The 24313-nt window shown below is 41.3% G+C and overlaps 1 protein-coding gene across 2 annotated transcripts in view; it reads right to left on the bottom strand.

Annotated features, from left to right (window-relative positions):
• Nucleotides 1-24313, bottom strand: part of cdh23 (cadherin-related 23) — a 203543-nt gene that overhangs the window by 98384 nt on the left and 80846 nt on the right. For both annotated transcript variants that reach the window (XM_035955484.2, XM_055018533.1), the window contains exons 7-9: nt 18098-18292; nt 17276-17404; nt 14094-14172 (exon numbers count right to left, since the gene is read on the bottom strand). In XM_035955484.2, coding sequence (XP_035811377.1) covers nt 14094-14172; nt 17276-17404; nt 18098-18292 — 403 coding nt within the window. The remainder of the gene's footprint in view (nt 1-14093; nt 14173-17275; nt 17405-18097; nt 18293-24313) is intronic.

Here is a 24313-nt window from a genome sequence, read left to right as displayed (position 1 = left end):
TCAGTGTGGGCATCATGCCTCTAAATTGCTTTGTCAGCTTCAGTGGCCTGACTAGAATGCCAATCTACTCCGACAGCCGCCCCTTATCCGGACGACTGGGCGCTCACCTGGCCAAGCGGAGACTCACAAAAACACACACACACCTACAAAAGCACGCGAGCGGTTTGCCGTAATGTACATAACAGCAGACTGTTGGTTCTACTCTCTGTATGCATCCGGTAAAGAGGCTTTGACTCATTGCTTCAGGTTCCCTTGAGCAGCCCTCCGCCTCAGCTTCACTGCTTGACCACAGAGACAGACTGAAATTACACAGAGTGACTCACTGGTCCCACTGAGAGAGAAAATATAATCATATTCTAATTGCTGATAGAAAGTGCTCTCCAGTGATCTGTCAGGACACTGTGATTAGACCCCCAGGAGGTGAAAACTGCTGCATGCTGATACGCACACACTCGAATAAGCACAAATAGCTGCACAATTTCTGTTTGCATTTGGTATTCACATTCAGTGATGATATTTATGTGTTTCATGCATGTGTTAATGTGCAGGTACTTCGATCCTGAATTTCTATGGAGAGGGTGCAAGTGTGTGTGTCAGAGTGCATGTGGTGCTAACTGGGAGAGTTTGATTCTGTGATGTGAGACTTCAGGGGATTAGCCATGCTCTCACATTACCAACAGTACTGGACTGGAAAATGAGAAACCATGCCATGATTTTGTCTAGAGTGGGGTGCACAGTCAAATGCACTCACTCACACACAAACACACCTAAAGAAATGCCCACAAGCGCACAGACACACAGACACACAGACACAGACACACACACACACACACACACACACACACACACACACACACACACACACACACACACACACACTCACAAAAACAGCTATTATTTCCTGCAAATTCAGTACATGCACAATAGCTCTGACGGTGAATACAACAATTACAAGATAAAAGTAATCCAAATAATTTGCCACTTCTGAATAATCCCCACATTACCAAAGTATAAACAAAAACACAGGTGTGGGTTTCATATTATCCTTTGATACATGCATGTATATTCTTGTGTCATGAACAATGAAGTGGCGACTCATTTCCTGACAATAGTTGCCTTATTGCCTCTCCTCCACTTACAAAGAGCAAAGAATGATTGCAGAGACGGGGAAAAATAGGGGGAAATGGAAGTGACTGAGTGTTTTGAGTCGCAAAAGTGGAAAACATACATGTGTATGATGTGTTATGTGGGGATTGCCCAAGAGAACAGAAGAAATAAGACATTTGATCTGATGAGTTCAATCGGGCGTCTGACAAGTGGATGACAATGACTTTCTCCAAGCAATGAGCTTTTGAGGACAGCCAAAACAGGAGTTCTCCAAGTGTAATCGCCATGACTAAGCTAGTGACAACAGTTTTCTCTAGTTTGTGACAACACCATGGGGGCGCTGGAACATTCTAGTAATGTGATATGGCATGCAGCCAGTTCTCAGAGTCTTGGGGCTAAGATTTTGTACACTTGCTAAATGTACACAAATTAGTGTCACTTTTAAGGATTACGCCTACAGGCAAATCATGTTAATGATGAGCTTTTAGTTATTGTTTTCAAACTACACTCACTTCCAAAATCTAAATGAACAGCTTCTCACCTACACTCACTGGCTTGTACACATATTCATCTGTGCACTGACACACCCTTCAGTGTGTGACAGCTACCAGCACTTATGTATGTCTTTTTGTGTGTCTGATGCTGAGTGATAATGGCCCTGTGGGTGTCTTGCCATTGGCAGACAAGCTGCATTTCATGAATACTCAATGAACTAGTTTCATCAAAAGGTTTCTTCAAAAAAAAGGTTCAAGGACAAATATTTAAAGACAGTGTGTAGCGGATGAGATCAACTTCTTTTTGTGTCCAGAGATCACACTGGTTGACTTGGCTGGTAAGACGCACTTCCACTGTTGTTAAGGAGGCCCCAATGCCTCAGTTTTGAATAGCAAATGCTGTTGCATCTCAAGAAGTTCCTGTTGTTCAACACTTAACTTAAATATAGACTGCCTGGCTTAATAAAAAAAAGTGCCACACTCTAATATTTCATTGGACTGCCTTTAGTTTTGAATATGGCACTCATTCGCTATGGCATTGTTTCAATAAGCTTCTGAACCGTCAATGCATTAATTTCTGTCCAGAGATGCATTCATTTTCTATCAAGATCTTCTATTGATGATGGGAGAGTCGGACCACTGTGCAAAGTCTTCTCCAGTACATCCCAAAGATTCTCAATGGGGCTGAGGTCTGGACTCTGTGGAGGCCAATCCATGTGTGAAAATGAGGTCTCATGCTCCCTGAACCACTCATTCACAATGTGAGTCCCATGAATCCTGGCATCGTCATCTTGGAACATGCCATGCCCATCACTGTGGAACAGGCTAAATCCAGGCTCATCAGACCACATGAACGATCACATTTGTACCCTGAAGATGATTGCTCACCACTATCCTTCCAGGTTTGAATCTTAACAGACAGTTCTTAACACAATTTTAGTAGTTTCAGAAATCTCCTTAGTTGTTTTCTTTGCTTTGCTTGATACAGGCCAATAATTTGACCCTTCTGAAACAGATTAACATTCTTTCCACGACCACAGGATATGTCTTCTGACATGGTTGTTTAAGAAATGATAAGCTCCTCACTGCATCAGCTAGGGTTAAATAAGTTTCCAGCTGAAATGTATTCATCACTGCAGTAATTATCCAACGGAAGGCTCTTACCTCTTTGCGTAGTTAAATCCAGGCGGCAACTTTTGTTTTGTCCAGGCAGTGTATTAAGCTCAACAAGGTACATTCAGTGAGATTCCAGCATTGAAAAAAGGCTGGAGTTAGGACACAAATACTTTCACTGTAAAAACAGAAGAGAAATTAAGTTTTGTGGCTCTGATTTTTTTTGAGTATTGTAACTCTCACCTTAAATACATTTAGGACAACAGGAAATGTCAGTGATGATTGGGATGCAGTTTAGACTCCTGCAGGAGGGGTAATTCTTTACTTACTTTAACACACTTGATCTATTTCCACTTTCTTCCAAAAAAAATACCTTCCTTTACAAGTAAACTGCAATCTTAGTACTATTTTGAGAGAAACATATTTTCACAAATCCATTTTAAATCAACATAACTTTGCCTGTTTTTTTTTTAATTGCTTTACTGTCACTCCTTTTCTGCTAATCTATCAAATATTAAATGGGTAACCCATGAAATGGAGGAAATGCCTCTGACATGTTGTGAAAGGATGTTATGTTAACATAAAAAAATTATATTTTCCTATCCTATTTCCTATCACATAGTTTTAGTACCCAAACCTCATGAAACAGCAATCGAAAACTGTAACTAAATGAGTAAAAACCAAACCTAAATCTGAGAGTGATGCTTTCACATGAAACACAACCCTGCTCTCCTTGGGTGGAAGTCCGCCTGCTGACTTATGCCTCTAATCTACCCTCCTACCTCTTTATGTGACTTTATGATCTCTCCTATTACATCACAGTCTTGGGTTCTGAGAAGAAAATATGTTTGTTTTAAAAGTAAATTTGGTTTCTTAAAAAATGTAATTGAGAATATTGGGCATGTCTTGTGTGAAAAACTGTGTGGGAGGTTAATAACAACCCTACAGATTCTACCATTCCTCCAAACTACAAGGGGTGAACCAGTAGACATTGCCTTTTCTGTGACTCGGACGTAATCCCACACCTGATTCCCACCCACCCACCCACACGGCATTTAACACAAAACCACATCAAGCTGGAGGCACCAATATCTGCAACTAAACATGTGTCTATGCAATGACAGGAAAGCAAATGATGTTTAAGATTTATGTATATTGACCACAAATGTGCAGCTGAACATCGAACCTCATCTCTTTGACGTTATGGTACCTCAGAAATAGTTCTCAATGTCCCACTTCATTTATTGATTCAACTCCTAAAAACTCATCTTTGTGTATCAAAGTTATGTATTTAGGGTCCAAGCACCAATGGTGCGAAAAACCTATAGGACTGCAAGAAATTCTTCTTCTTCTATGGACAAGATAAATGTAATTTTGAAGTCCTTAACATAATCAAAAATGCATCAAAATTTGCACACATATCTGAACTGGTGAAAAATTTGGCATTGTATGTGTGTGGCAAAATGGCTGAATACCACTCAGCCATTATTAGTATTAGTATAATGGGCCCCCACAGCACGTTTTACCTAGACCTACGAAATATCATAGGCATATGTAGCATGTCAGGGCGCACAAAAAAGCCTCTTGCACACATACCTGAAACCCAACAGGAAGTTGGCCATTTTGAAGAAAGTGTCAGATTTTGATAGATTTTGGGCCATTTTTTGAAATTTTCAAGAGTGAACTCTCCCTAGGGGCTAAGTCCAACAGACCTTAAATTTGGCCAGTATATACAACAGGCATTAGTGATCAAAAGTTACTAAAATCTTCCACACAAGTTGAAGAGCGTGGCCGTAGCGGCCCACGGCATTTTAATGTTTTGCCATGTAACAGAAAGTGCTGTCTAACTAGTCTGTACATGCTCCAATCTCTCTCAAAGTTTACATCTTTGATCAGAGTCCTGCTCTGATGACATCCATGTGACAACATCAGGTCTCAGTCGCAGCGCCGGCACAATGTGAGGACCTGACCAACGCTGCTTGCAGCTTCAATTAGAAATGTCCATCCATCCATTATCTATACACCGCTTAATCCTCACTAGGGTCGCGGGGGGGCTGGAGTCTATCCCAGCTGACTCGGGCGAAGGCAGGGGACACCCTAGACAGGTCGCCAGTCTGTCGCAGGGCTACATACAGAGACAAACAATCACTCTCACATTCACACCTACGGGCAATTTAGAATGATCAATTAACCTCAGCATATTTTTGGACTGTGGGAGGAAGCCGGAGTACCCGGAGAAAACCCACGCATGCACAGGGAGAACATGCAAACTCCATGCAGAAAGATCCCGGGAAAGCCGGGACGCGAACCAGGGATCTTCTCGCTGCAAGGCGAAAGTGCTAACCACTACACCACTGTGCAGCCCCTCAATTAGAAATGTTTCTTTTTCAAGTGCAAGAATAGAAATCATGCATACGCATTTTCAGACAATCTCCCCAGTATGAAATTAACAGTGTAACATGGCACTGTGCACACAAAAGTACCACAAACACTTCAGTAACAAATGAAAAAGAGAGCTACAAAGAGAAGCAAATTTTGCAGCTCTTCTTTCACCTTCACACAACTTACCAAGCACAGCATGAAGTAGGTGTGACTGTTGAATTGTCAGGAAAGTTACAGATAACGGGTCACACAGACACCTCCTATCCAACCTTCTAAATGTCTACAAGGACAGGGGTTCTGATGAAATCCAACCAACTGCAGTTTAGGCAAAGCATAAATCCTACTTTATTACCTACTTACTAAGAGCAAACTGTACAAGAGATTGCAGAGTGCTTCCTCTGTTGACTTTGGTCCCAGATTCAACTAACCCAGCCTAACCTTAAGCTAACATGATTTTTATCCTGGTCACAGACAAATTTATCAGTCCACAATCTTTAGGTCTCATGAAAAATAACCAGACTTACAGCTATTGATTTCTGGCTTTGGTCTGTCAGCCCAGGATGTCACAGTCTCTTTTCAACTGAACAATGAACTGGCAGCATGGTCTTATCTCTAGTGTGTGCATACTAAGTGTGTTTGTGAGCATATGTGTGAGAATTTTTGTCTGTGCATCTGAATTTGCCCTCCTATCTGATATATATTTTTTGCAGTTTGCTAGGCTATGCAAAATCTGCTTCTGCACAATCTGTACAAAACAACAGCTGGCTGGGAGACAACAGAAAAGGAAATTGGGTTTGACATCTGGAAATGCGCTTGTTCAGAACCAGATATCTACGGATAACGTTTCTTCAAGCCAGCAGTATCCCCTTTATCCCCCAGATAAATAAAGATAAGGGAGGAACTCTAACACCAACAGATAAAGCTCAAATATATGTTAGAATTGTGCTACTAAAATAAAACGTTGTTGTTTTAAAGGGATCAATAAATTAGATCTAGAATAGAAAGGAGTATTTTGACAGGACTTGGTTAATGTAATCTAATCTTTTTTAAAAAAATCTTCATTACTGCTGTTTTTACGGTTATGTTCCAATAAAATATTTAATCTGACCTAGTAATATTTCATGATGGCACAACAGTCATGGAAATGATTTCTAATAACAATGAGTCAGTATTCAGGGACAACATGAGTAACCTGACCACCTGGTGTTCTGCCAACAATCTTGTAAAAGAGAACAGCTCATGGCTCAGTGTCCATTGATGATGAGGCCGTGGACAGAGTTTCCAGTCTTAAATTGCTGGTCTAGACTTCTCCTAAAGCAATACACACCTCCACTGTCATCACAAAGACACAACAATGTCTCCACTGCTGCAGAACCCGATTGTAGAACTTCTACTGGTGCTTCGTAGAGAGTGTCCTGATGTACTGCATAGCATTGTGTGGTATGCCAGGAAGGACCATGAAGATGGCCCAAAACATCATTAGGTAATGACAGTGGATGACATCTATTTGAAGCAGGGCTTCAAATAGAACGCATGACCCATTCCACCATTTTTACTACCACTCTAAACTACTTCCCTCTGGCAGATGATGCAGGGTGCTCAACACAAGATTGAAAAGCAGCTTGTTCACAAAAGCTGTCAAATTGGTGATCATAGCCTTACAATCTGTACAATAAGCTCCCATGCATATTCCACGGATTAAACTCACAACTGTGCAATGTGCTCAAATGTCATGCATTGTTTCCTATTTACTTTCACATCAGACTGCACTGGAACTACAGTTAAGTATTGTGACGTTTTAATTGTTTATTCTGACTTTTTAATTGTTTCCATCCATCCATCAGCTATACCTGCTTTATCCTGCAGAAAGTTGTGGGGGCTGGAGCCTGACCCAGCTGATGTTGAGTGAGAGGCAAGACACACCCTGGGCAAGTCATCAGATTATTTTAGGGCTACTCTTTAAGTGTTTTATTTTGAATATCATATGTTAATGTAACTGCACATGTAGACAGTGGACTAAGTGAGGGATTTTTGGATTAGAGTAAATTAAATGAATGAAGAGACAGCAGAAAATTTGGGATTACTATTGTGTGAGACCCATGTCACTATAAAGTGAGCTCTAGACTAGATCATGATTGAACTTGATTACTAGACTCTACTTGACAACACTAGACTCTGGATTGGGTCGTGATCAGTGTCCTGCAGATCTACTTTCTCTAAGGGATTACATAGCAACAGACTGCGGAGAGCCTCAGAGCGTCTAACTGAAAACCTAGAGAAATCCCAGTGACGCGACAGTGACAATAAGAGCCCCCAATAGAATAACAGGTATTGGACTTGTCCATATTATAGCATGCCTCCTGATACGAGTTAAGTAGTAGTGGCATGGAATCAGAGCATCAGGGTGTAGCAGTGCTGAAGGATAAAGATATGTGTGGAAAAGAAGACGAGGAGAAATAATCGCCTTTACTACTTATCAGTCTGTGCAGGCGGGAAATGGCGTGGCCATACCTGTCTGACCTGTTTGCTGGGAAGAGGCTGTGAGGGCTGTAAGACAGCACCAGTCGTCCCCCCAGGACCTACTGCACCGGACATGTTTGTCTGTCTCGGTCCTTTGGCAGGAGCAGACAGGGTGTTCACATGCTGACCCAGACAAAGGCCATGGAAGTCATAGGATGCCTCTGGCAAAACTGTATACATCTCTGACATACTTCAAAATAGTGTAGGATGAAGCTATCATTTTGTACCAGTTTAGACAGTTATACTGCTTGGGATGCTGCAAATTAAAATCATTCTTTGTTGCTATTTCCCAACATGGAGATGTTGCAGTAAAAGAAAGGAAGAATTGTCTAAAAGGAAAAGAAAAGGTAGAGATGGAAGGAGCTTAAGATGGGATTAGTTGTGCTTCTGTGTGACAAAGGAGATAGAACCAAGCACACACAGATAAACAAAAGGCTGATATGAAAGGCTTGGGGGATGTCCTTTCATTCTGTGGGAATGCTAGGCTGACTTTCATTCTGCTTATTCTTACACCATCATTACAGCACAGTGGAGAGGCTACACAAACTTTCCACAAGATTAACTCTTATCCTAGCGGACAGCACTGCTCTTGGACCAGGCTTGTTGGCCTCTAACTCTCTGTAATAGGAATCACAGATAGCAAGATAGAAAGTTCTTTTTTAGAAAGGTAAAGTGCACGTCCAGTGGGCCATTTCATATTGGGTCTTTTTCATATTTGTTAAGAATCATACTCTGTTTTGATCTCCCTTTTTTCTTCCTTCTCTGTCCCTCTGTCTGTGTCAGTGTGGAGGATGTTGATCCATCCATGTATTTATGTGTGCAGACAGCCTCACATAAGCATGTATTGTGTGTGCCAGAGTGAGTCCATCTGAGCTTTGGAGTGTCGGTCCCTCAGGTCGCTGGTGTCACTGAGACTGACCAGTGTTGTCTGTGCTCCTGCCTTAGTTGTCCTCAGGGTTGGGTTTGAGTGAATAATGGCTGACGTTTCGGGATTGTTTGTTGCTGGAGCTGCTGGCCAAAAGCTATGGTGTAATACACGGCAGATGTGAATAAATGCTTATTGCAAAAGCTCATTGCTAAAATTGCTTTTGTCAGAAACATCAGGGGACTATGTATGCCATTGCATTCTTCCCATTGATGACAATGACAAAATAAATTTTATCCTTCTCTTAAAGCATTCATCAGTGTGACATATCTGTACAACAATGTAAACTACAGTTTTCTGTTGTGAACATGTTGCCACATGAGCCAGAACTGAAATCATGCGGGTGTAAGAGTATCACTGTTGTGGGAAAAGGTCATTTACTATTCCCGACAGTAACTAGAGTCATAGCAACCAGTGAAACGAGCGGATATCTGATTCCCTCAACACATGGCGGCTACTCAGAAGAGATACCTGAACACCTGGAGAGTTCTTCTGCTATCTGCCCTACACCACCTAATGTGGCAATTATTGGAATGAGCTAAGAACAATTTTTATTTTTTTTTAACAGAACTTGTATGGACCCTAATAGCAACTGTAAAAATCCTCACTTATTATAGTATTGCCGTAGTGTCCTCTTAGGTTGGAGTTTCAGATCTGTGGGAGTGCATCTGGATTTTATTACGTCAGACATTTTGCTGAAAATGAGTAGCATCAGGAGAGAGCTAGGTAACAGCGATTATTGCCGGAGCACCCCCATAACTTTTATCTGATCAATAAGGATTTGTCGGTGGCTCAGCACAGCTTTCCCAAATAAAAAGTCCTGCAGAAATTACAAATACATTAATCACAAAAATCTTTCAGACCCATGATTTAATTTCAGTTCAGCATGCCTCACAGCAAACACAAGCATACTAACATGATTACTAGGTAGATTAAATCTGGAGAAACTATTGTTTCTTTTATCTAATTTGTTACAACCCATTTTGCAGACGCATCGCACGGTGAATGCTGCTTTCAAACCGGTTTTTAAGCTGTGATGATTTTACTGCAAATCCCAATTGAAAAAATGCAGGGATCAACATCATGAAGTATTAAAAGGACAAGTGGATGTCACTGTTTCTTTTCAAAAAGTAGGAGTAGTTTGGGTATTTGGAGCAAATCCAGCAGCATCTACAATGATGAGCATTAAGTCATTAAACGAATATCACCTGAACACAGAGTTATTTTATTTCATCGTATTCCAAAAGTGAAACAGACAGAAGTCAGCAAGTTCTACTGAGCAAGAAAGACCTGTGAGGAGCAAATACAAATATGTTTGTTTATGCTTATTTAGGGCAGCAGCAAGTAAAAAAGTCTTTATTTTCATCATCAGTGGTGGAAGTATTGAGGACACAATCTTGTTTAGAGCAGCAGAAATGCTACAGTTAGTTCAGTGGGCTATGGTTAGTGTGTTTGATGTATAATGAGACCAGTGGGTCAGAGGTCCAACAAGGGATAAGTTGTACCCGGTAGACGAGAGATTTACCATCACAACCTCCTCCCTGAAACTCTTTCATCATAACAAACAATAACAACTGCAACATTGGAGGCAGAGTGCTGCTGCGACGCTATCACTCGTACACATCAAATCCCAGATCCACCCTCTGATTGGAGGAGGGAGAGGAAATCCTCATCTTGAGTCCCACAATCATTAGTGTGAATCACAGCTGCAATTAAAACCTCGTTTATCTTAATTACTGAACTAATGAGACGAGTCCCGCAGGAGTGAGCCGCGCTCTCTGAGGACACTCGGGGCGAGGAGCGGGAAGGCATGAGAGGCGTCATGCGGAGTCACACTTAAGTCTGCAAACAAGCGTGCCCTCACACTAATCTGACTGCAGCAGAGCAGATGAGCCTGGATAGACAGAGACATATGTGCAAGTATGCATGTACAAGCATGCACGGGAAAAAGACACACACATAGATGTATACAACAGGCATCATCTGACAACCTTACCCTCCCACCTTTATCTCCTGGCACTGCATCACCCTTCAGCTTAAATTATCCATCAAACTTATAATGATTTTATCAAGCCTTGGTGCGGTGCTATAACTCTTGATTTTGCAACGACTGGGAATACATCGCATCGTCTAATTAATGTCTTTTTAATGCTCTTCTCCTCTAGAGCTTAACTCAGCCCTTCAACTTTGCAACAAACACAACACACACAACAATATAACATGTGGCAGCAGACGGTAAGTAAGACTGAATAGGTGTGTGCACTGAATGGGAGCAGAGGGTTTATGGTGAGCTTCGTGAAGAAGTGGGCAGCGCAGCCATCTCGCTGTCCTGAGTGTGCAGCAATCAAGTGCGCACATGGGTTAAAGCGCACACACTCACAAATAATGCATGACTGCTCACATGCGTGCACACATGCGGGGTCAAATTCCTTCGCTAGGTTGTGAGGTCGCACAGTGACTCAGCAGATGGCAGAACAATGAATATCTTCATCACCCAAAATTCCCATGGTGCGCCAAGCTTATCAAGCGGTGCCAGCCCTTATCAGCCAGCTGGCAGTACTGGAGGCACCGATGTCCTTCCATCCTGGCCATTCTGGGCTCGACAGGGGGCAGGTAGAGTTTAAAGGATACAGTCCACAGACGGCTGTAATCCTCCCGATGGGTGTTTATTTTCACCACGCAGATCAATGTTTCAGACCTGGAGGATCTCTGAGGGATTGTTCGTCCTTCAGGATTGAAAGGCTGATTGTGGTTAAAATAAACACCCTGCGGGGGTATTAAAGCGGCATTACAGAGGTGCATTGACCACAGAGTCAAAAGTGGTGGTGGGTTTTTATCTTAATAGAAATATGGATTTTACTAGGAGAAGTAGGCAAAAGGAGGGCTGTAAACTTAATTCAACCATCTCATGGTGATCAGTTATTGGCTAAAACAGAAGACATCTGGAATAAGTAAATAATAAGTTTGATTCCTGCAACAGTTATATATAAGTCGGAGATACATTTAGTGACTCTGATGCACACAAACGATACAATTTTTCAAACTACCCTCAGTGAAGTCATAATTTCAGTTAAATAATCACTTGTCATGGGGGGGGGGGGGGGGGGGGGGGGGGGGTTGTTTCATTAATTAATGACAGGAACAATGTGTGGCACCTCAAAATTGAAAGAGGCATTTACTTTGCAGACATTTCACCTTCTGATCTTTGTGTGCACATTTAGAACACTAACAAACCAGATGGTGCTACATAGATGCAGGAGTAATTTAGAAGATTGTAATTTTGTTACTAAACAGTGCTGAGTTATGGTTTCTGCATTACAAACTTGCTTTATGATAACCTGGTTAAAGCTGCAGTAGGCAGAAATGTTAAATAGGCAAAAATTCCTCTTCCTGCAGCTCTTTCCTCTCTGATCAAAACTCTCCCTTTCCAGACGACCGTGCATTAAAATCTGCAGGTAGTCAAGCCCAAAGTCAATGTTCATTCGCGGCTTCACTGGTAGTGAAAGTCCTCTGTCTAATCTATTGTTTCACCATATTCTGCTTTCACTGTGGACTTGTGTTTCACCTCATTGGGATAAAGCTCTGTGATTAGCTAAAATCTACTGTCACTGGTTAGACTAGCCTAAAAACAACCAGAGGAGCAGCATACGTCTGGTTTTCCTCTTTGATCACTTATACTACAGTATGCTGAAATATTATATTGGCATTATTTTATTATGATGCCACAAAATACCCCTTTAAAGTGGAAGCGCGACTGTATGCATGTATAAATGCAGTATATGTATCTGAAGAAAGACTGTTGATATTTAGCTAGTTAGTTTTAATTTAAAACTTAACCCTCTTGCTCCCACCACCCTTTTCCCATCTATCGCCCCTCCCCTTCCCATTCCTCCTGCCCAGCACACAAGCACGAATGTTCTTGATTTCAACTATGCACAGGCCTTCCTTTATAGTGTCATATGGTCCGGTCTGAGCCAGAGCTTTGCATGAGCACTGAGTTTGTTTTCAGCACGCACAGAACAGCAAGATAGTAAACTGCAAGGAGAGCTTCACTGAATTTGAAAAGTGTATAGGATTAGAATTGCTGCTTATATCTTTAATTAAGTTATAATCCCAATGCCAGTGCATGTCACTCAATCCATATCTCTCCCTATTCTTCCTGTAGCTTCTCTCCATTGTACTTTTACTCAGTTCAGTGTAAATATATCCATCTACTACAGTGTGTGAATGTGTGTGTGAATGGGTGAATGTGATGTTTAATGTAAAGCCCTTTGGGTATCGTTTCAGGTATAGTAAAGCACTATATAAATACAGACCATTTACCATTTACTCATGTGACTTCAATACAAAGTCAACAAAAGTGAGTTTCACATGATTGAAAATTAGGCTATTCCTTTTCTCTGAAGCAGCGATCAAAGTCAGAGCAGTGGCATGGACTGGAAAAGTTTCAGCTCTCTTTTCACACTTAATAATCTGAGAGGGAGAAGGTAATGAAGTATGCTCATCTGGTAACACTGAAGTATGAATAAGCAAACATGCTATACCTTCAGAATGTTGTCAGTATAATCATGCACAAACATTACAGCACAGACAGACATATATGGACAAAAACGATACCTCCACTGACACGTAATACTCTTCCCGCTTGCTGTTAATCCCCAAAACATAATTTCTGTCATTAAAACTTTGTATTAAATAATTTCTTCATTCTGCAAATTTACCAAATGACTTGGAATTACGAGTGTATACTAATGTCATTATTCATAGATAAGGCTTAATAACAGAATACCTGTCCAATAATCTTAATCCTAGATGTGGATCAGCCCCAGAATCTAATTTAGAGCTTTTTGCCCTGAGAACAATCTGTCCACCAGGTTTCATTGACGTCTGTTCATGAGTTTTTGAGATATCTTTCTGGCAGACAGACAGATGAAGTAACAGGCAGGCATAAACATCATATCCTTGGCAGAGGTTAGAATACTGAATTCAGGAGTATTAAAGCAGGATCACTGCTACAGCCTTATCAGCATCATGCAAACTGTAGCTTCCTCTCGTCTTCTTTAGAGTGAAATTCTCTGATATAGCAACCCCAACACAAGTTATGGATCTTAGGAGGAAGTTCAATATGGCGGTCATTAACTCTTACACTTTATCTCAGCATATTTTACACAAACTGCCAGTCTGAAACGTCTTAAAAAACAAACAATAAAACAACACAAGTAGGCAACAACAGAAAATCCTGAGATCACTTTCTTCTGCCGACGGTGAAATTTGTCGCTCTGACAAATCATAATCCTGTTTTGATGGCACAAGCCAACGTGAGAATGATAACGCTAAATGAAGGCTGAGTTCTGCACAACTGCACCAAAACAGTGATTAATGACTGCTTACGGCTAAGCCTATTCTCCAAATCTGAGGCGCTGCTCTGCTCTCTGTTCTTATTGACTGCTGTGCTTGATGAGATTTGTCTATTATTGCTGTGGAATTATGATAAGAGGTGATCGATTCCCCTCTCTGCGCTGTGGATGTCAGATTGATTATGTGACTCAGACCTGAGATGATGGTGTAGCCAATTCCTCTCGGCCGGCCAAGATCCTGGTCAATGGCTGTTATCTTCCGCACTTCATATCCCTGCAGAGACATGGACACACACAAAACACAGTGTATAAGCTGCATGTAATCTTCACAGACACTTTTTTCACATTTCTGCAGAAGTTTCCACTTTAATCTGACATTTTGTCAATGACAAAAATCCTAGTATCACAGTAAGTAGTTATTGACAAATAAGATAATCTCATTTTTATGGTTTTTGTCCTCTGCTGTGTGCACATAGATTATTAGTGGCCTTTAACACTTTGTAAAAACATTTTTGTCCTTCAAGATGACAGTGAATCAGAGAAATCTGTGAGTGAAGCTTGGGTTTGGAAATATTATAAATCATATGCAGTAGACCATAAATGACCACCATCTCAACCAAGTTTTGAAACCAAACAGCAATGTATTTCTCCACATTGTAAACAGGAAAAACAGTAAAACTGCAAGAAAAAGAAAAAAGCATCATGACAGGTGATAAACAATTTTTTCTTCATGTGTGTTATTAGCATTTTATTGGAGTTTATTTCTTCCTTCGTTGTTTCAAAACTCTCCGGTTGTGCCAATGGGTCCGCTACTCGACAAAACCACAATATGACAGTTGAAGACGAAAGAGAGAAAGCTATGTGAAATGTCTTTGATCCGCTGAGCTTTCTCAGCCTTCGTGCCTCAATCAGACACGGTGGTGATACTTAAAAACCCCTGTGCTGCAGTGAGAGATTGAGAGACCCTCCCCACTTCCCAATTTCCTTCCTCCTCCCTCTCTCTCCTCCCTTCCTCCCCCCTCAGCCCTCTCACTCACACCCAAGCAGGCTGCCTCCCATTGATCCTGCAAATTGTGTCTAAGACGTGTTTATGCTCCATTTCTGCCAAAGCATCTCCTGTCATTGACCAATTACAGCAGAATCAATTACAAGCCTTTTAGAGAGACTGATTCACACCAATCACTAGCTGAGAGGGAAACACACACACACACACACACACACACAAACATGAATGATGCAGGGACAGACTTAGAGAGAAATAAGGGACTGAGAAAGTGAGTGAGGAGAAGTGATGCTGAAGTAATATGAGCAATATTCTCGAGCTGTCCACACAAGTGGAATATGTTCAATCAACCGTCAAAGATACAATCCCTCCCCTACTGCACACACAGCGAGACGCGCACTAACACACACACATACACCAGCGCATCTCCCCAACCCTCGTCTTCTACTCTTCATCCTTTCATTTCTAGCTATACAGTGCATTACCTCCCAACAGATTCTCTTTTTCTCTCCTTCTCCTCATTGATTTGACAGCCAAATTGTGTTTGTCCTAGAAGGGGCTTAAACGTCAGTCCAAGCATAGATTCATAGCTATAACAGCTAAAAACCCTGCCCTGTTATTTCATCTGAAAAAAATAAATTTCTTCTACTCCTTTGTCAAACTTTTCCCTGGATGACGGGTTGATCGGCTCAAGAATATGAGAAAGACAGGAACAGAGAAACAAACAGGCTCTGAGAGAGGCAGCGGCAGGAACAGGGGTGGTTTGTGTGTATGTGTGCACTCACACCTTTGAGAAATGACCTATGACAGGGATCCAAGTTTGATATCCCTACGTGTAAATGTCATGGGCCTTGAGAACAGTTGACACTCATTCCGTCACTGTACGCCCTCGGCTTATCACCACCAAACACTGCATAATGGGAATGACACATGCCTGTTCGAATACCACATGAGGTCATTGGAGGGGTGTATGTGTCCAAGTGCAGTAAAATGGACTTCTGGGTCTCACTTTAAGCACTGTTGTAATTCTGGCTATCTGCTGTGGGGTCAAAAGGCCTCAGTAACAGATCTCAGATTTTGGTTGTGCACCTGCTGTGAACTCTTCTTACATTGTCACTTTAATAGGATTACACAGTGCCCCCTACTGATAGAGGCAAGAGCTACAGCACTCCGAGGCAGTATTACTGAGGATTAACGGTGCTCAGCTGCTGTGAGAAATCTGGAATCCTCTCACTAATGTCAACTTTGTGATCCAAAGTAATGCCACTCTGTTTAACTCTCTCCTCTTTATTCCATCCCTTAACTTTGCATATTGCCTTTTCCTCCCCTCCTTTCACCTTTTCTCATTTCACCTCAACATCTTAATCCTTCCCACACCCTCACTCCTCCCCCTGCTCTTCCTCCTCTTCCTCCTGTTGTGACCTTCCTGGTGACAGTTGATGAATCAGAGAGTCAGGGAGACACCAGGCGTCGACTCCGTCATGCCCCGTTAATATGCATGCAAATGTAGCACTTGACATTTCTACTATGGCGCGTACAGGCTGGGGACAAGAAATGTGCGGGTGGTTGTGTGAGTCGGGGGGCTGGTTTGGGCGAGAGACTTAGAGAGAGACAGAATGAACACTGATGGAGTGAGTGAGAAACAGAAATAAGGACGGACAGTATTATGCCCCTGTGTATCATTCTCTCTCTACAAGTGGAAACATCAATAGCTGGACCATTAGCCACCTGGGAACTGAGTTTAGGGGCTGAGTCAGGGGAGTGAACATAATGGTGCACAGGTAAACAGACACATAGTGTATTAGAGATCCATTATAAACCTACTTGCAATAAAGGCAAAGTTAAGGTCATAGTGAGACCCCACTGCTTAGTGCTTCATGCGATATGCAGACTTCATAATTCATACACATGCAACAGTATGAGCACATGAGATAGCATAAATCCTATAGCCTCAGTGACCTTTGCTAGAGGCCTCACATCCCTGAAGCAGGAATGTAAATCTCCCACAGTAATTACAGTCTCCAACACCTGCAGTGCTGCATGTAGGGACCCGGGGCTGAGTTTGGGTGTGTGTGTGGGTTCCTAGAGGGGACTCTCAGGAGGGAGGATGAGAGGTGAGATATCCTGCCCTGATAATACCTCAGACCTTCATTTTTAACCATATTTCTCTTGCACTTGCTCCGTACACCTCCTGAATAATCAAAAAGTAGTGCGAACACTAGACAGGTGGAGCTGGATATGAGCAATGAGGTAAAAGATAAGTGGAACATATTGGCAACAGAGAAGGTTGGTTGAAAAGAAATAGACACATTATTGAGTTTCACATATAAGCTGGAATGAAAGGGTATGATGTCAGGTGGATCGTATTACTGACCACAGGAATATCCTCCTCTATGTTGGTGCTATAGGGCAGATTGGTGAAAACGGGGTCCATGTCTTGGACATCAGTGATGGTGATCGCCAAGTTGGCGAGTCGGGACAGAGGTGTCGTTTTGTCTTGATCCTAAATGAAACATAGACATGAGTATAGTAAATAAAGTGCATTAACTTGACAGGACATATTGGGTGTTTGCCAACATACACTAAAGGTATTATAAGTGTGCTGATCAAAACCCTCTCTTCTACCCAGTTTGTCAAATACTGCCATTTTGTCAAAGTCACTGGTGTCTTAGAGATACAAAGTGTACTTTGGCGTCAGTGCCACTTGCTTCAAGAGATTTTTCAGTTTAAGAAATCTCAGAAGGGGTGGAGGAGACATAAATGACAGGACATTCACCCAGAAAACTGAGGTTTGTTGGTCAGATGTTAATTTTTTTTCACTTAGTTTCATTTAATTTTGCGATCTAAGCTTTGTTTTCACTCATTGTCTGGTTAAGTTTAGGCACCAAAACTACTTTGTCAGGCTTAGGAAAAGATCATGTTTGGGTTAAAATGCACCCTGTCACAAGATAAATGGTGTTACAAAGCAAACTTCTCATGACCTGAAAACTGGCAGGGATGACACCAGCAGAGCACCTCTGGCTACTGTTTCATGGTCTCTATTTCTGACATTCACAGGTTTCTATAGATGTATAGGACTGCTCTGTGCATTGAAAAATGACACTAAAGAATACCCAGTGCATTCAAATGCTAGGCCAAGGGGCTCAGACAAAGCTGTGGTATGTGACAAGCTGGGAGTGAGACTGGGTTCACTGACCGTGGCATTGACAGTGAGCTGGTAGGCTGATGTTGTCTCATAGTCCAGAGGTTTGATGACAGTGACAGTGCCGCGAGCCCCATCAATGGCAAAGAATGGAGAAGGTGGCTGGAAGGAGAAGAGAACACTGCCCCCAGTGCCCTGGTCTGGATCTGTGGCATTCACCATAAATACAGATCTGCCCACCGGTGTATTCTGTTAGACACAAGACACAATAGTGAGTGCAGGCAAACAAGAAGTTAGGTGTGATCCAAATACATGACCTGATTAATTACCAAAGAAAAATATTTTCTTCCATTATTACAGTTGGAAATGTTCAAGATGAATACCACTGTTGAAGTAGAGAGTGAACTTCTGACCTTTATGTGGTTTATCTTACTGTAGAACTGCAAGACAACTGTTTAATTTATCCACAATTTTGGAACACTGTCCTACTTGTGACTGTGGATGCCAATATTCATGCTTTGAAGCTTCTCCCTCAAATCATGACTGCAAATAATTTATTCTCGGTCAAACTGGATTATAAAACAATGATTAATATGGCTGTTTTAACCTCTTGTGACTGCTTAGTGGGCAAAGGGTTGACTCAACTTTATGTAAGTGGGTCCAAATGACAAATGGTTGAGTAACCAGTATTTGTTATTATTATTATTTATCACTGTGGGTAACAGGGGTGTAATCATACACAAAATTAGTTCGATATGCACCTCCTTTTTTAAAGTTGCAGTTTGGTATGTTTTTAGCACAGCAGAGGAAAACATCCATTAATTTTCTATATGTTTATGAAAAAAATGAGCATTCAACAGTGTGTAATTGGCCAAATTTGTTAGTGTATGGTTAATGCATTTAAATGTTATACTGTCAATAAGAAAAGACTTGCTGTTAACTCTCATATATAAAATAAATAAAACTTAAAATGTCCATTAAGACCAAAGTATTTGTTTTTGTGTTTCAAGACAGCAGTACAGTTTCAGTAGGAAAAACTGAAGGAGTATTGCATTGCTCCGTTTGATCAATGCTGAGGACACAGCCATCTCTGGGCAAAGGCGACTGGAGCCTTTGTATTTACACTCAGTGTGAGGTCCACATGGTGGCTGGCCGACTGATTCATACAGTGTGAGAAGAGGCAGATTTTGGCCACAGAGGAAGGTCAATTAAAGAGCCCATATTTGGGGGTTTCCCTTTCCTTTAGAGTGCTATGGCTACACCAAAGGAAGGTATTCTCTCTTACAGAAAACAATGCTCATTTACTGCCTGAAACACTGGATTAAGTTCAGAGTTTTCTGCCATTACTTGCTTACATCACCATGTAACACATTCGCATATCACCTGCCTAGTGGCTAGTTTGGCACACCTTCAAACAATGAAAAGTATTGATTGAAATCAAAGTACCTAAGTACATATTGTGGTTGACTGCCAAAATCTAATTATATACCTGTAAATGTCCCAAACATGAGTTCTTTAAAACTCAGTGTAGAGTGTGAATTACCACATTGCACATGATTAATTAAATTGTGTTATAAGAGTGTTCGCTCGGTTTTAAAGGCTAACCCTGCTAGTATGCTATAACTGATGGACAAACACAGGTACACTGCCAAAAACGTTGGATGAGGTTGCATTCTTGACTTTTTGGTCTGGACGTTCCACTATGTCAACATATTTATATGATTTAAGGATATTTCCTACCAAATTCAACATTTGCACTACAAGGTTCAAGATGAATGCGTGTGTCATTAAGTCCCAAATAGAGAAAAAGATTAAACATTGCCTCTGGATGCTTGCTAGACACTGTATTGAATTCTGCACTTCTCTTTTTATGGAATAGTTTCCCACCAAATAATAACACAATAATTTACTCACACCCACAGATCCACAGAGGTTTGTAAAAATATAGTATCAAACTGGGTTGTGTGTCAAAGAAGCAGCATTGGAGATAATGAGACAAATGTTAGATCCACCTAGCAAGTGTTTCCCTGATAAACCAGTGGACTGTTTGTTGTGCAGTTCTAAACAGACCGTCTCATTAACATTTCTGTTCAAACACTTGAAAGAAGATGAAACCACAGTATTATCTTGATGGTGTTGTAGTCCTACAAATTTCCAACAACTGCTGCAAGGGTGAAAAGATAATGACTACATTTTCATTTTGAACTGAATTTTTCTCATCATGGGGCAATGGTTTCAGAGGAGTGGCCATACCCAGCTGGCAGCAGAGTTTAATTTAGGTACAAAAGGCAATGAAACACTCTTTGTTTATTGCAGTTTCACTTTGTGACTTTCTCTGATAAAGCAGATTTTACTTTCACAATAAGGGATATCCTATTGCCAGAAAATATTTGTTGCACTTTGTTGTCTTTAAATACTAGCGTCGCCTATCTGTGTTTCCCGCAGACATTGCCCTGGGTATCAAAAAGCTAAGAGCAAAGAAATATCAGCTGGGCAGAAAGGCTGCACAATGCCATATCAGAGAGGTGTTTGTCTTGGTCATGGTCAGCGTCAGCGTCAATACCTGGTAAGAGGAAAAAAGAGGAGGCCATATGAAGAAATCAAATCCCCAGGTATTGCAGAGCAGCTTGTTTCTAAGTTTCAGGAACATACTCATTAATTGGAATTTTATCTCAAAACAGCCACACACACAATTAATAAGAAATAAGAATGCCTACAGATCCAAGAAAAATGGTGGTGCAAGAGAATGGGAAGTATTTGGACATAGTACTGGAAAGAAACGTTTCCACAAGGGCCCTATTCTCTCCCTCTCTTCGTCACTCACACATTCACCTGTGCATGCAGTATGTGGCCTTGTTTACTGCAGGGGGAGAGAGTGACCACATGGGGAGGTCATGGTGTTGAACAGAGCTGGGCCCCGAGCCAAAGCCAAAGTGACATAGTAAGAGAGCAGTTGACCCCACAGTCTGTCTGCACTGGTGTCTGGGGAGTGTGGAGGTGTATGTGTGTGTGTGTGTGTGTGTGTGTGTGTGTGTGTGTGTGTGTGTGTGTGTGTGTGTGTGTGTGTGTGTGTGTGTGTGTGTGTGTGTGTGTGTGTGTGTGTATACATACGAGCCTGTGCTACAGTGTTGGTGTGTCAAGGTCTATAAAACTGTGTGTAACTGTGTATGAATGTTAGTGCTACAACGTGTATGTTTGGAAATGCGGTATGAGACAGTATTTGAGCGTAATTGTAATTTGTGTAAAAAAGCCTTGATTATACTACAGTGGAGATGTTCACACAGACAGCTGCGGACACCCATGGACATGTAGTTGCTTATTATCCTATTTTCTAGTCTGCGGGAATCAGTTTGGAGGACTCGATCGTATAGGATAGAATAACACTTTATTAATTCTTTACAGGAAATTACTTGTAACAGCAGCATGTTAAAACGCAGACAACTCACAAACCCGACAGAACACCAACACTGATAGTCATCAGGATGACCATATACATAGTATGTAAGTTAGAAAAATTATAAAACTTAAAAACATATGCACAGCATATAAGTCATGAGTTAAAATATTAATGTTAATTACTATGAATTAAAAAGCCTGATTGCAGCTGGTAGAAAGGACTTCTGCTGCGCTCAGACCTGCACTGAGGGTGGATGAGACTGTGGCTGAAGGTGCTCTGCCGGAACACCTCTAGAATGTGTAGTTGGTGAGAAGCATTGTTCATAATAGAGTTCAGTTTCCTGAGCCTTCTCAAATAGGTAACAAGAAAAGCACTCAGAGAGCACAGTACTCTGCTAAGGCTGCTCAGCCGCTGTATAATTTCCAACAGCTGAAATCTTGAAAAAAGTTGTGGCAGAAATCATCGCACCATAGAATGCGGTCATTTAACATAGATGTACCCAAATGACCTTGCGCCGAGCACAGACGTGTGTTTTGCATGTGTATGTTATGTATGGATACGTACGTGTGACTTTAATATGTAGCGTGCGGCGGGAATTGATGGGACTCAGAAACACACTCATAATTTAATTAATTGTTCCTTGTATGATTTCCGACGGATAAGTCCCGATAAGTCCGCAGTGGTCAATTTGTAGTAGGATCACAATCATGTGATCGTTAGCAGGCAGCTGACGTAGTGTTTACTTGTTGTCATAGCAAGTCTAGTCAAGTCATAGCAAATAGCATAGTCTCCAAATGATACACAAATCTCTAACAAATCCATGGATCCAGACTATAAGCCATCACACTGCCAAAATCTAACCAGTTTGTCCTTGTGTCATTTCTGACCTTCCCTGAAAATTTCATCCAAATCCATTAGTCCGCTTCTGAGTAATGCTGCTAACAGACAGACAGACAAACCAGCACCCATCATCACATAACTCACCTCCTTGGCAGAGTAAATATTAATTAAATTAGTCAAATAAGTAAATTCTCAAATAAGTATACACACTACTATCGATGCTCACTAAAATCCTTGTAAAGTAGTCACTGCACAGACTGACATAAAGTTTGAGCTGCTTGCAGATGTGTGCAGATGGTCCAAACACGGTCTTGCAGACTTGGGAGATGATAAACTTTTCATCACAAAGTATAACACATGCCTAGTGTCTGATAGTATGCAAGGCTATACTGGGGTCTCTGTGATTTACACTACCAGTCAAAAGTTTGGACACAATTTCTCATTCAAGTGTAAGTGTCATCATCTACCCAAGTTTGTGAGAGTCCAGCCAGACTCTACCACACTGTCTGCATTCAACCCAAAATTTATTGTTTTGCTACCTATTTAACGAGTCCATCTGGTGTTTTTCCTATAGTAAAAGACATATCATGAGCAAAATTAGCAATCAGCGCAATGTCTGAGAATTTTCACCTTAAAACTGAAGTACACCGAAGAGTCAAAAAGACTTCTGGGAATCCATAGATATATAACAAACCAATGGAACCAACCTGTCCACTTGCAGAGTTGTGCTTTCTGTTTCATTACACTAATCAGGAAAAGAAAAAAAAAAGAATTTGAAAATGTGGAGCCTTCGTCCTGCAGTTCTTCCCTCTCTGTTCTAAGCCCTGCCCACCAGACAAGCACACTCTTTACAGTATCAAATACAGTCAACATTCATTTGTGGCATCCCATAGGACTTGAACCCCCCTCTCTGGACTTGTTCTTTATACCAGCTCTGTTGCCCTGGGTGAAAACCCCTGTGATTGGCTAAAATCTTTTGTCATGGCTAGACTTTGTAAAACTAAGCTGAGATGAAGTGCTTAAGTCTAATTTCCTCTCAGAACACTTGAATTATAATATACTAAACTGTTGGAATGGACCATTTGCCAGTTGTGCCCAAAAAACACTGCCTACCACAGCTTTAAATTTAGTGTAAAAACTTAAATATGTAACTTTGAGTTTGTTCTTGCTACTGTTGAGATCTCACAGTACGCCTCAGGTTACAATCATACTACTTCTGAGTTGGTGCTATTACTAGAAAGAAAAGCACTGTGGATATCAGTGTTAGAGAAGAAGACAAGTCCCTTTGATCATCAAAGTAAAACATTTATTGTAGGAAAAATAGGAATAGCTAAAATAACAACAAAAATCGACAGTCTCTCTGTCACTTTTCCATGTTTTGCTCTGCTTTGGTCATTGAAAAGCTCCACTGCAGCACTTTGAGCGTTGCTGAAGCAAACCTCATCGATAATTGCTGAGTGAAGGAACTGAGTTACTAATCCACTCCCACACAACAATAACTGCATTTGAATAAACATCTAAGCTGCATTTCTCTGATATATTTATTTTGCTTGTCAAGTTGTCTGCTTATGAGAAAACTGGAAACACCTCTAAAGGTACCCCACTGCCTGCAGCGTGACACTGGAGCACAGCAACAAATTAAATGGATAAAAATACACAAACTCAAACTCTAGGTGAATTTATTAAATATCCTTGCTTTTACTCATTTGTGTGTGTGCATTTATGTATCTGCATGTGTGCCTGGCATGGATGTCTACATTATCAACTTTGCTTTGATGTCAAGGAGGGAGTTTGATAGTTGAGCACTGAGTGAGTGTGTGTGTTTGTGTTTCTTTTTGGAAAGAGGAACAGAGTGTGTGAGGTTGAGATCAGGATGTGTGTGGAGAAAGTATGTGATAGATGCATCCTTTTCCTCCCCTAAAGCATGCCAGTTTCTATCTCCGTCTACACAGCAACCTGTAAAACAATAACTCATTAACACCGCCCAGTGTCAAATGCCACAAGGCTCAGTAAATAGCGTCACACAGACTTAT

This window comes from Amphiprion ocellaris, chromosome 16 (genome assembly GCF_022539595.1).
Source record: "Amphiprion ocellaris isolate individual 3 ecotype Okinawa chromosome 16, ASM2253959v1, whole genome shotgun sequence".
NCBI classification, from domain to species: domain Eukaryota; kingdom Metazoa; phylum Chordata; class Actinopteri; family Pomacentridae; genus Amphiprion; species Amphiprion ocellaris.
Note: the sequence above shows the minus strand (reverse complement) of the source record. Positions and strands in the feature narration are given on the sequence as shown.